General features: G+C 52.3%; 1 protein-coding gene across 2 annotated transcripts in view; it reads right to left on the bottom strand.

Moving 5' to 3' along the window:
- PRKG1 (protein kinase cGMP-dependent 1) overlaps positions 1-13,545 on the bottom strand; it is a 361,241-nt gene that overhangs the window by 331,300 nt on the left and 16,396 nt on the right. The window contains exon 1 of one of the 2 annotated variants that reach the window (XM_062496174.1): positions 3,893-4,203. The exons of the other annotated variant lie outside the window; for it this stretch is intronic. Within the exon in view, the coding sequence (XP_062352158.1) occupies positions 3,893-4,203 (311 nt within the window). Of the gene's footprint in view, positions 1-3,892; positions 4,204-13,545 lie in introns of those variants that run through there. 2 annotated transcript variants of the gene reach the window in all.

The raw sequence follows: 13,545 nt of genomic DNA, 5'->3' as shown, positions 1-13,545 counted from the left end.
CCTAAGGCTATACAACCAAACATTTTATATTTCTTAAACGAGACCTCTTAAATACAACTCACAGGCTGCTCCTCCCCTCAGAAACGAGTCTCTGGGATTTTGGCAGACTCCCCAGAAGTCTGATAACTCCCCAAACCAAGTTATTTTTTGTTTTACTCAACATTTCTTACAAATGACACAGCACTTTGCTGCTGTCTCTGTTAACAACAGAGCTTGTACCACCTCAGCCAAGAGATCAGGCCCTTCACACTCACAAGCTCCGTGCTTTGTTCTATGTTCTACTTCTATGTTTCTTTTTTTATTCCCTTCTGGAAAAGAAAACATGCTGATTACACAGCCTTCCAAAAAGGCAAACAGCCGTTGCTGATCCCTGAACAAAGCAGGCTGTTAAAATTAAAGTCCTGGGTGTTTTCCCATGGCAAGAACGAGGCAGGGAGAGGGAAGAGTTGCAGCTTGCTGGTTGAAAAGGCTTCTCTTTGCTTGGCTGCTCTGTACAATGTTAACTGCAATGGCAGTTTGGCACAAATTCTGTCTCCCGTATTCCCTCTGTGCTGACAGGCTGTTAGCAGCCAGGATATACCCTTCAAGAGGTCAAAGGTGTGGAAAAACAAACACGAGCAGCAATTTGGGATGATGAAGAGGAGAGAAAGATCTGTCACAGCATTTTTTCTGCCATGGAAAACCATCAAGCTTCCTCCCCAGCCCGTGCCCTCTTACTCAGTCACTTCTTGCAAGTTATTTCCTTTGAGAGGGGCGGGAAGAAAAAAGCCACTTACTTTAAATAACTGGCTTCTAAGTTACTTGAACAGGGAGACTGATAAAGATGCTAAAGCCCAATTCCTCTCACTCGTAACTCAGAAGAAAATAGCTGGATGTGTCCTTACATGGATTTTAACTCCCCATGACAGCTCATAAAGTCCTGCTTCACTTTTAAAATCATTGTAGAGGCAAAACAAGCCCAACCCTGCAACAGCAACTCAAACTCTTGCAGCTCTAAAAAAGCAATTTTATTTAACCATATGCATCCTAAATGGGGAGGAGGGTGTGTAAGGGAAGATCCTGCAGATTTAACAGAATTTGTCCACACAAGGCAACTAAATTTACTTTCGCACTTTGACAGCCATTCATAGAACTCCAGAATGGTTTGGGTTGGAAGGGATTTTAAAGCCCATCCAGTGCCACCCCCTGCCATGGACAGGGACACCTTCCACTGTCCCAGGCTGCTCCAAGCCCTAATGTCCATCCTGGCCTTGGATGCTTCCAGGGATCCAGAGGCAGCCACAGCTTCTCTGGGCACCCTGTGCCAGGGCCTGCCCACCCTCACAGGGAACAATTCCTTCCCAATATCCCATCTGACCCTGTCCTCTGGCAGTGGGAAGCCATTCCTGGTGTCCTGTCTCAAGTCCTTCTCCAGCTGTCTTACACTCATTCAGAGTTCAACCACAATAACCAAGCATCTTCTATGTGGCATCACAACAGCCTCCACCAGAACAGACCCTCAAGTATCTACTGTGACCTACTGTGATCTACTGCTACGTTGATCCTACCATCTCCAGCCACCTCTGCCAGAGCAGGAGAGCAAAACCAGCACCACCTAACTACAAAAAAACCACTCCCAGACACTACTTTAGAATCATTTTGGTTGGAAAACACCACTAAAATCATCAAGTCCAACTGTTCTACCACTGCCAAGGCCACCACTAACCAACATCCCCAAGTGCCACATCCACCTGCCTTTTGAACACTTCCCGGTGGCTTGACAAAACCAAACGTTGGGTGCCAATACCTCAAGAGTCACCCAGGTTCAGTGTGAACAGGGGAAAAAATGCAACCCTTCTTTGCAGATTTTGTTATTTCCAGGTCCTCACCACCAAGAGTTATCTTGGGCTCTGGGCTCCTAGGGCTGACACAAGAGCACTCAACACTTCCCAGAGCCACGCACACTCCTGAAACCATTAGCAAGGATCCTTTCTTGTAATCACAGACCTGTTTGGGTTGAAGGGACCCTAATACAGATCTCATTCCAGCCTCCTGCCTTGGGCAGGGACACCTTCCACTATCCCAGGCTGCTGCAAACCCCTGGAAATTCCCACCTGAGCAACTACAACCTGCAGCCACAAGTTGACTTCAATACTGTAAATAGTATTAGGAGTACTGGCCATGGATGATCGATATGAAACACCCCCTCAGAGGAGTGTTACACCCCACACCAGACTGCAGGGCTGCATTGACACAAGGAACAATTTAAAAATTCCAGCTGGAAAATATTAATCCAAGGCTTCGCCAGGCTTCCCGCATATTTCACCGAGGCCGTGGACTGGCTCCGCTGAAACCTGTGGCGCTTCCCGGAGTTCTGGGAGCTCCATTTGCACGTGCAGAGCGCCGAGGGGCAAGGACACGAGAAGGAAACCAAGGCGTTCGGGCTTTGCTTTCGCAGAAGAAGTTAACACCGTGGGATGTCTTCTCACACCCCAGGGATTGCACAGGCCCGCCTGGCCCCATCCACCGCCGCCTCCCCTCAGCTGACAGCCCCCGGCGGGCACTCTGGGGGCTGTTCGATTCCTTCTGGGGGCTGTGGGGAGCCATTTCCCGCGCCACCGCCGTTCCTCCCCTGACGTCCTTTAGGACGCGCGGCCAGGCGCCTTAAAAGGGCAAAATATCTGTGGCGGTGGGAATAGGGGAGGAGAGGCGGGAAGGGGACTGTGGGAATGGGAAGCGGTGGGGTAGTATGAGGGGCACGGGCGGTCCAGCCCGGCCCGGCCATGGCGGCCGCCCTGAGGGCGGGCAGTTGCCTGGAGACGGCGGGGCCCCGCCATGGCGGCGAGAAAGGGCTGAGGCTGCGCGGGGAGCGGGGCCAGCCCCGGCAGGGTCCCCGAGCCCCGCCACCCCTGCCCGGGCACGGTCCCTGTGCCCCGGGCACCCCCGCCCGGGCACCGTCACCCGCGCCGCCCGCCCAGTCCCCCCGCGGGGCTCCGCTGGGTGCCCGCATCCCGGAGCCCACACGCTCGCCACTACCGGGATGGCTCCGGGGATCCGCCAGCGCTCCCGGTTATAATTCCATGAGGAAGATGCCGGCCGCGGAGGGGAGGCGGGTTTGCCCATCGACGGGGAGGTCGCGCCCCGGCCCCGCACATGGAGCCCGGCGCGGCGAGCATCCGCTCATCACCTCTTCCCTCCTCCTTTTTTATCCCTTGAGGAGCGCTGAACCAAAAGGCACGGCGATTTATTGGCCAGGAAAAGGCACTGAGCGAGGGAGAGCGATCTCGCTCCCGCGAGGGCTCCGTTTCCCCATAAAGATGCTCTAATTTGCCTAATCTGCGGCAGGTGTGAAACCGGGGCAGCGCATCCCCCGGCGCGCCGGCACCTGAGGATCCCCGCAACTTTCCCTGCCCTCCCCCCCCCCCGCACGCCCTCCGGCGCACCAGGACACTGCAATAAGCTCCCCGCTCCCCAAAGCGCCAAACCTGTGCCCGGAGAGCCGCGCACCCCATCCCGCCGGGCTCCAACTTTCCCAGCTGGGAATACCTCCCTGCGGGGTCCCAGAGCAACCCTCGAGGTGAGAAAGCCTCCATGCCCACAACACGATCCGGTTCGACCCGCCGGCAGCAGCGATCCCCCCGTGGCCCCGTCGGGATGGGGCGGCCGGGTCTCCCCGCAGCCGGGACGGGGGACGCCCCGGTCCCCCTCTGCTGGCACCTCGGCGCTCACTCCCGCAGCTCTTCACCCCCGCAAGCCTGGCACTCGCAACTTTCCCACCCCGCGGGGCCACCCGGGGAGGATGCGGGAATGCCGCGCTCCGAGCTCCGCTCCGGTCCCTGCCCGGCGGGCGGCGGCGATGCCGGGGATGGAGCGGGAGAGGGGAGGCTGAGCGGCGGGGTGACCCCCTGCTTACTGCGGGCTCTTGGGGTAGAAGGGGAGGGTGACGTGGCTGAGATCCTGGATATCGAAAGCGGTGGGCTCGGCCGAGATCGCCTGGCGCTTGGTCCGCTGCTCGCCCTGCAAGGTGCCGGCGCTCTGCTGCTGCGCCTGCTGCGTGGCGGGCCGGATCACCGAGCGGTACTTGTCCAGCTCGTTCTGCAGCTTCTGGATCAGTTCGTCCTTCTGGTCCAACTCCAGCTCCAGCTCGTCGATGAGCGCATCCCGCTGCCGCAGCTCCTCGATCTTCTCCTGCAGCGCGTACTGTAAATCCCGCAAAGTGCCCATGGTCCTGCCGCCGTACTCGCCCCTCGCCGCTCCCGGCAACTTTCCCCCCACGGGGCCGCCTCCCCGCGCTCGGGCCACCCCGGCCCCCGCCGCCCCCCTGGGCTCGGCCCGGCCCCGCGGGGCCGCCGCAGCCGGACCCCCGGCACGGCGCTCCGGAGCCGGGGTGTTGTCACGGACGATGTGGATCCGCCTGCGTCAGGCCGGGCTAGCGAGGGAGCCGAGACACACACACACGCACACACACACAACACACCCGCGGCGGGGAGGAAGGAGAGGCGGGCGGGCGGCGGGAGGGAGGCAGGGGCGGCGGGGAGGATGCACATGCTCGCCCCGCTCCCTCCCGCCGGCCCCGCCGCGCCCCGCGCCGCCCACGCCCCGCGGGCTGCCGAACAGGGAGGGGACCGGCCGGGAGCAGCTCCCGGTGCCTGCGCTCCCGGCCGTCTGCCAACACACAGGTCCGAACCGCGCACCTCCCCTCCCGTCCCGTTGCCGGCGTGGCCCCGCTCCTCTCCCTCCGTCCCCTCTGCTCCAGTCAAGGTGCCGCTTCTCCTTAAAGAACTTATCCCCCTTTTACTTTGCTTTTAAAGAGCCGGCTTTTGTCGTCTTCTCCGAGTGGAAGCACAAGCTAGCGTTTGGCATGGCTCCTCCTCAAGCCTCAGCAAGCTCCGGGCTCCAAAAACCCAGATTTTCATGGGAATATCGGTCAAGTCTGTCTGCACTAGAAAAGCCTGGAGGCAGGGCATCTGGCTTTCAAAGCACTTAAAAAAAAAAAAAAAAAAGCCGAAAAAAACCCCTAACTTAAAATCTGAGAGATTTTCTGCCTGGCCCAAATACCCACGTGAAAGCTCAAGTTAAGTTTCTGCCTTACCAAACCTGATCTGACTTCCCCAGAGCACGAGGTTTTGCTCCGTGCACTCAGGTTTTCTGTGTAGCTCTACCTCTGCCATACAGCCCACGGGGCTGCAGCACAGAAATAACAAAATCAAACAAATGAGCCACAGCAGCTGAGCCCTCAGTGCCAAATGGTTCTGGGTTCTGCCGTTTGCCAGGCTCTGATGGACCAGCGATGCTCGCCCTGAGAGCACAGCCTTGGGTCACGGGGATGAAACAGGAGACTGTGAGCTGTTTTGGGGGGGTCCTGATAAAATCACCCCACCTGTAGCAATAAAAGCCCCAGAGCACAGCTGGAGGCAGGAACCTCACACCAGCTGCTGCAGCACTGGGGCACCAGGCACAGTTTCATGCTCAGAGGTTTTCAGCAGCTGCTTCTGTTCCCTCTTTGGGAAGGATTTGGGGAAGAGGAGGATGCAGCCCTTAATATGTTTTGTGGAGGTGGGTGGCACCTATGTGTTTGTGTCTGGACCTCCCATGCCAGGCATGAGCTGGGAGTGCCAAACATCCAGCCCCTGCTTATGGGACTGAGCTCCTGCTTATGGGACTTGGCCTTACCCCCCCCCCCCCCCCCATTGCTGGCTCCAGCTTTCAACCTGCAGCTGGTCTTTATAAAATAAATTTATAAAAAAGAACAGATGAGAAATTAGAACTGCTCCATGCTGCTGCTGAAAAGGGCCTGGCCTCTGCTCACAGACACGAGGTTTTGCAGGTTCTTGGTGCATTTGATGCTGTATTTTTCGAGACACACATGAAAAGGGGAAATTGGGTTATGCAAAACTCTTCAGTTTTCAGTCCCCTTGATATATTTGTGCCAGGCACAAAGCAAAGTCCCCTGGTTGTTTCCACGGGTTTAAGTCCAAACAGTATTTTTTACTGTCTATTCCCCCTATTTCTATCTCATATAATTTACTGGGAACAAAAGTACCAAATATCTGCTGAACATTTCCATTTTAAAGACAACAGGCATTAAACAGATGCATTCCTGCTGCCTGCAAACTGGGAATCAGTGATAAATAAAATATTTTAACAGCATTCCGCTGACACACTAAGTTTTATTGCTTTCCTCCCCTGCAGAAGTGAAGTCTGCAGCTGGAAGAAGTGATACAGTTACCTGAAGCCCACCAGGCTTCAAAAGAATCTCAGCCCTGAGGAAAACCGGTGCATAATTTATCAGTGACAAGCAGTAAAATAACATTACTTTGTTTCTATGAGAGGGGCACAGCTCCAGACTAAGACAACAAGTGCTCCAGAACAGAAAGGATCCACAGAAAACCATGAGGAAATTATGGCACATAAAGCTGTCAAGGAATTTAGCTGAGTGTATCTAAAATATATATTTATTTCCAAGTGGGAAACAGATTTTCATGAGACCCTTTGGGGGTCTCAAGAGAGACTTTTATGGCCCAGGTTTAGATTTGGGACCATAACCTGTAGCTGTCAAGTCCAAGGCTGGTGTTCCCTGGGTTAAAGATGAGGCCAAAGCAGCCCAAAGGGCTTCACAAACCTACAGCAGAGCTCTGCCGCGGGAAGGCAGCCGACACTTGCCAGTTTCTGGCTATTCCCTGCTCTCCCAAAGGAACCAGAGCACATAAACCATGCAGCCAGCACAGATCCTGGTGTGTGATCTCAGGGATCCCAAGGTACCATCCCACTCCAATAAAAATAAATCCTTTGGTCCTATTCCTTTCAATTTAAAGCTCCCAGTTAAAAAAAAAAAAATCTCAAGCTCAACAGAACAGCTGCTTTGTCTGCTCGATCCAGGGAATGGAAAGAAACAGCTTTGGGGAGAAGAATGGCAGGAATGCACCAACTGGCTTGGTGTTGGGAAGACAGGGTGAAGCTGTTCACAGTTTAAGGAAACCTTTGGCTATGAACTTCCCAAAACCTTTCCCTGCTCCCTCCACTGCCAGAGCATGCCTGGATGTCAAGTGGGGAAAAAAAAAAAAAAACAAACAAACAAAAAAAAAACCACAAACAAACAAACAAAAATCATCTGCAGACATCTGTCCCATAGCACAGATAGCACGGCACACCAGGGCTGGCTGGTGGGAATCACACAGAACAGGGATGTTTTTCTTCTCTGCTGCACTCACAATATTTCCTCTCTGCACAGCTCCGGGGTTTTGATAGCTTCTGCTTCTGAACCTTTTCAGGGATCATCTGTCACCAAATGCACCCACTCAGCTGCCATTTTCCAAGCTGACACCGTATTTGAACACTGTCTATCCTGCAAACACCTCCCTGGATTCCCTAGACAAGGCCCAGGGAGCTGGCGCAGTCCCTGATGGGCAAATGTCACCTTGCTCCAGCCAGCCAGGACAGCACAGACAAAGGCTGGACATGCACCACTGATCACATACATAAACATTTTCCTCCTCCTGGATGTGGTGTTTGTTCCCTGCCTAATCCACTCTACTCTTTTCCAAAAATATCTGCAGGAGCAGATCAGCCCGTGGCAGGAAGTTGAACCAGCTGGATTTTGTGATGGATTATCCTGCTGGTGGGGGTTTCATGCAGGTTGGGAGAGGTGTGTGACCTGCAGGGCTCTGCCCTCCACTGACACACAATCAAATTCCTTCCTTACCTGCACAGTCACAGAAACAGCCTTAGGTTGAGAAGGAACAACAAAAATAAAGGAAAATTTCGAGGAAGGCAACACAGCAGCTGAACCCTTGCAGAAAGCACCTGGAGGTGTAGTCACACCTGAGACTCGCCACATCTCATCCATGGAATGCCACCTGCTATTCCACCACGTCCCCCAAACCCACAGCAGTCCCTAAGGCAGAGCAAAGAGTGCCACCTACTGAAACATGGGCACACCCAACTCCTCCCTAAGGCACATCTGGCTATTCCTTTTGCCCCGAAGTGCTTCTGACCGCTCCTTCTGGGGCCACAGGTCCCTACAGTTTTAAAGGGGCCACCTGGGAACTAATTCAGCCCCCAGGGATGGAGATGAAGCTGAAGTTACTGTGTCAAAGCAGCCTCGCTAAGACCAAGGAACAGGAATTGAATATCTGGGGAGTGCTTCAGCCTTTTTTCTCTCTAAGAAAACAAGAGCTATTTTGTTATGACACTGGATGTTCCTCCTCCCTGTTTTGGTCCTTTCCAGAGCCTCTAAAACAAAACTGAAAGCCATTTGTTCCTCCCCACAAAGGGATGGAGATATCCAGCTCTGAGCACTGTCATTCAAACCCCATTGATTCCTGTGTGCTGGAATCAACATCTAAACTGGATTATCCTGATGACTTTCCTTTAGGGTATCAGTTCTTGTCATGCTCAGTAAGAAACAGAGAGGTGTGAAGAGCATGCAGCCATTCCAGCCTGCCTAGGAAATCCTCCCAGGATGAATCTGGGGTAGAGTGCAAGAGAAGGAAAAGAAAAATACCACAAGGCTTATTAATGGAACCAAAAAATTTCTCACTGCAGAAGAAGCCGAAGGAAAAAAAATAACACTGTGCTGTTCTGCAGTTGTAATGCATTTAGCTTTTTATATCACATTAGGGACACACAGAGCACCAAAATTAATGTTTGTGCCATGCAAAGCTGAAGGAGGAAACATTGGGAGCATGGAATAGCAGAGGATTCTCCAGGAACACAGTGGTTTCAAACACGTCACATCACACTGAAGATTTAAATTCTCCTTTGTGGGCTCTTGGCCTGGTAGGAGGAGATGGCACAAAGCACTTCCTGTAAGTACAAGGTGAGCGATCTCCCTCCCCACATTTTTTTTTACCAGGCTGGAGCAAAGCCTGGGTTGCACTTCCTGCTGGACGGGCTACAGAGCTGAAACAACACGAGTATCACTCATCTCATTACAAGTTCTACAGAAAAATGGCACCAAAAAAAAAAAAAAAAATCATTCTAGGTAGTCAGAAGACCAACAAGCCCGTCAAAGCTTGTTCCTTCCATCAGAGCAACTAAAACCAGCCTCTGACCTCTTTTCCCCACTAACAAGACCCTATTCCCACCATCTCTCTCCACATGTCTACAGAAACCTCTGCCTTCCAAAAACCTTCCAAAAGCAGGAAGTTTTTCTCCCTTGAGTCCACAGAACATTGGCTTTTCAGCAGCTCATCCCCCCAGCTGGGTACACATGGTAGCTGTGTGTCCCCGCAGCCCTTCAGGGCTAAGGGAATGCTATGAGATTCCTGGGAGCACTTTTCACATCCTCAGCCTGAATGACATCCTTGGGGCCAGGCTTTCTCCAGGGAGGACCATGCACACAGTTCCAATCCCTCCCGCAGGAACCAGTGCCACGATCCTGATCCCTCCTGTCCAGACACACCTCAAGTGACTGGTTCATTTTTCCCATTTTCCAGGAAAAGCTGGACTGCCCAGCACGATCAGACACACAAGCAGAGCTAAAACACTTCTTCCTCTGGGCTGAATTAAGCCAGAAACAACTACTAAACGATTCAGCTGCCTTAGGAAGTCTCCTTAGGCTCGGATTAAGCAGAAACTCATTCTGCAAGATGCCAAAATAAACACACAGTGCTCTTCGCAGTTACCACAATTAGACACTGCCCATGCTCTGCTTCTCCCAGCAGTCCTGGGGCACTGACTATGTAGAGCAAAAGCAGCATTCAGACAAGGCAGGCTCTGGAAAATGCAGTTTTCCTCTTGCTTTCAGCCATAAGCAGCCAGTAAATGAACCCAGGGACCAATTAAATGAAATGTAAGGCAGCAGATTTAGTCATGGAGCCACAAGATCCAGGATGCAACGGAGGTAAAGTCTGTAAAAAAACATCAACTCAGTTGATGTTGCTGGGAAAACAGGTTCCTTCTGCTCCCACACACATCTCTGTTGGACTTGGGGAAGTTAAAACAGTTAAAGGAAGGTGGGAGCCATGTGCTGGGGCTGATTTCCACAGGGGGATGGCTGGGATAGCCAGGCCAGCTTCCTTCCACTTCTCACCAGCCAGAGCTGAACCACTGGGGACAGCCCATACTCAGTGACCCTGTGACCTTCACTGCTCCTCATGCATTCCTCCTGGGATTGCATCTGTTCTACACCTTTTCCACACAAAATCACCTCTTGGCTTGTCTTTATGTGGGACTCCAACAAGCAACAACAGCTCCTAGGGCACCCCTGGAAACACAGAAGGGTTTGGGTGGGAAGGAACCTTAAATCACAGCTCATTTCACCCTCTGCCGTGGACTGGGACACATTCCACTATCCCAGGCTGCTCCAAGCCCCAAAATCCAGCCTGGCCTTGGACACTTCCAGGGATCCAGGGGCAGCCACAGCTTCTCTGGGCACCCTGTGCCAGGGCCTGCCCACCCTCCCAGGGAACAATTTCTTGCCAATATCCCATCCATCCCTGCCCTGCGGCAGTGGGAAGCCATTCCCTGTGTCCTGTCCCTCCATCCCTTGTAAAGAGTCTCTCTCCATGCTTCCTGTAGCTCCTTCAAGCATTAGAAGGTCACAGTGAGGTCACTCCAAAGCTTCACCTCTCCAGGCTGAACAATCCCAACTCTGCCAGAGTACTGGTTCTTGTCAGATGCTGGGAAAAACTTGGGCTCACCAAAAATTAGATTTGTTCCTCGAGACAGCTGCAATTCTTCACTGCTTCCTTTTAAAACACGACACAATCACAGCTGAACTCCTCAGTTTCAGCTTTTCTCCTCTCTGACCAGCACTGCCTTGTGCACCTTGCTCATTGTTTTAGTCACAGTGCTCTGGCTGCAAGAGGTGGAAAGCAAAATCCTCAGGAAGGTGAGAACAGCAAGAGGCTCATTCCCCACCTCCCCCAAATATTAATTGATAGCAGCTCATTTTGCCAGCCTCATTTTGAGGCTGTTTGATTCCTCCACTTCAGGGGTTTCACGGTGACAAACCTCTCAGCAGCCCCAAGCATTTGCAATTCCAGGTGCTCCCTCTGCTCACCCTTTCAGACCCTGCAGTGTTTCTTATCTCTCCTCACCAGTAATGCACCACTCACCTCCCATAATTGCCTTGGTCTGTTGGGTTGATTTATCCAGCCTTCAAAACAATTCATCTGTATTTGAAATTGGTTTAGAAACAAACACAAATTCCGCTCCCCGATATGAAAATAACCACTATGTTACCAATGCATCATTATTTCATGATGCATTGAGAACAAGTGCTCTGTCTCTTTATACAATCTGTTTAATTCCTCTGGTTATTAAAAAATATTATTTGGCTGTTTCATGTATTTATAATAATAAACAAACCACATATTTAAATCCGGGGTTTACGTGCCTGGAGAACAGGCTGGTGTTTAAAGTTGCACTGAGAGCTGCCTTCCTTTTTGAAAATAAAATTTGTGCTAGAATTTATCCTGAAGTCCTTGACATTTGCATGTCCTGAGCAACTGCAAATATTCCACTGTAGCACCAGATTCTTATTTAGGGATCTACAGGTGTTTGTGGCCACAATTCCAGCAATGTTAAACCCTTCCTCTCCGCGAACATTTCCCGAAAAGCTCTGTCCACAGGAGCTAAGCCCTGTGATCATTTAAGACTCAGAATCAATGGCTGCACCCCACAGAGGGCCTGGCTTGTTACAGTACCAAGGAAATATCCATGAATCATCCAGGCACAATCTGCAAACAGGGCTCACATCAGGCCTCACAAAGGTTTTACAGCGCTCCACTGACTTCTACAGTGATTTCTTATTTATGCTTGGGGGAACTCCATCAAGTTGGGCTCAGAGTGTGTAAAATGTTTATATTCACCGTTTTCTCTGTCAGTGTTTACAGGGACTGATTGCTCTACTCATCAGAGCATTAGAGACCAGCACTCGCCTGATTTCCTCAGCACTGCCAACATCACTCAGCTGAGTGCCCTGGGTGAGTCAGGGGATGGGCAGAGCTTTTATCCTCACCTTTCCTCCATTTCTGCTGCAGAGCAGCAGCCAAACCCCTGGCTGAGTTGCAGGGCTCCCTCCTGGCTGGCACTGCTCTACCTCCTCACCTGCCCTGGTTTTCCTCACTCTAGTTCCATTCCCAGCTGCTTTTCCTCTGACCTTAACCCCTCTCCATGGCAGAGTATTCAAACATGCCAGGAAGGTTCCAATGTGCATCTCTTCCCCACCAGCTCCCAGTCTTTCGTTTGTGTGGAAAACAGCACAATTGCCACTTCTGGGAATTGTGTTACCAACTACTGGGAGCTCCCTCAAACCTAAACGGAAAAAAAAAAAAACCTCCTGGAAGCAATGCTGCTGCAAAGGCAAAGTGGTTTGAGTCTGTTTATCTGTGGTCAAGAAAAGCATGATTCCTAGGCTGGTATTGATCTTTTATATAATCACAGAAGGGTTTGGGTTCAAAGGAATGTTAAAGCCCATCCATCCAGTGCCACATCTGCCATGGGCAGGGACACCTTCCACTATCCCAGACTGCTCCAAGTCCCAAAGTCTAACCTGGCCTTGGACACTTCCAGGGACAGCCACACAGCTTCTCTGGGCACCCTGTGCCAGGGCCTGCCCACCCTCCCAGGAAACAACTCCATCCCAATATCGCATCTAACTCTACCCTCTGGCAGTGGGAAGCCATTCCCTGTGTCCTGTCCCTCTGTACATTGTCCCAAATCTCTCTCACTCTTCCCTGTAGCCCCTTTAGGCCCTGGAAGGCCAGAACTGGGTCACCCCAAAGCTTCTCGTCTCCAGGCTGTACAATCCTAGCTCTGCCAGCACAGCTGCTCCATCTGTCCGATCATCCTGGTGGCTCCCCTGGACTCACTCCAGCAGCTCCAGGTCCCTCCTGTGCTGGCATCAGATGATTTCTCTGCAAGAACAGTTTGTATTGCAGCTTCATCACCTCTGCTTTCCTTGAGCAACCTGCCTCAAGCAACAGGGCCCTTTCCCCCTTCCCGAGTTCCTGCAATCCCAGCACACAAAGCCCAGTGTCCAAACCCATCTCCTGCACATCGGGAAGGATCAGCATCGCTCCGAGGCACAAACCCTGCACTGTGCAGCAGGAAGGCAACGCATTCCAGATCCCTGCTCCCTGAGCAGGAGCGCCCGCTTCCAAAGCAGCCCTGCTCCCTCTCCACACACAAAAACCGCTTGATTTTTGCTTTTGCACCCGCTGTTTCCCTTTCTCCTCTTGCTTCCGAGCCAGGGCTGTCAGCACAGGCAGAGTTCGCAGCTGATGCTTTGGGCATGACGCGGCTCCTGTGCCACCTCCCCAGTGGGTGCCGGCCGGCTCTGCTCCCTTACATGGCCGGCAGCTCGGCCAGGCACAGCATTCCCCACATTCTTCCCTTTTCCCCTACTTTTTATCCCCGTTTCTCTCGGGAGGAGGGAGCACGAACACAAGGAGTACGGCCGCCCTCTGCTGCCCTACTCCTGCTGCAGCCTCGCACCAAGCACTTGGGCGGGAGACACCGCCACGAGAAACCACCCCCCCCCCAAAAAAAAAAAAAAAAAAAGAAGAAGAAAAAACCAAACCAGAAATACTACCGAATACATAAAAAAAAATAAAATAA

Source organism: Cinclus cinclus, chromosome 7 (genome assembly GCF_963662255.1).
Source record: "Cinclus cinclus chromosome 7, bCinCin1.1, whole genome shotgun sequence".
NCBI lineage: Eukaryota > Metazoa > Chordata > Aves > Passeriformes > Cinclidae > Cinclus > Cinclus cinclus.
Note: the sequence above shows the minus strand (reverse complement) of the source record. Positions and strands in the feature narration are given on the sequence as shown.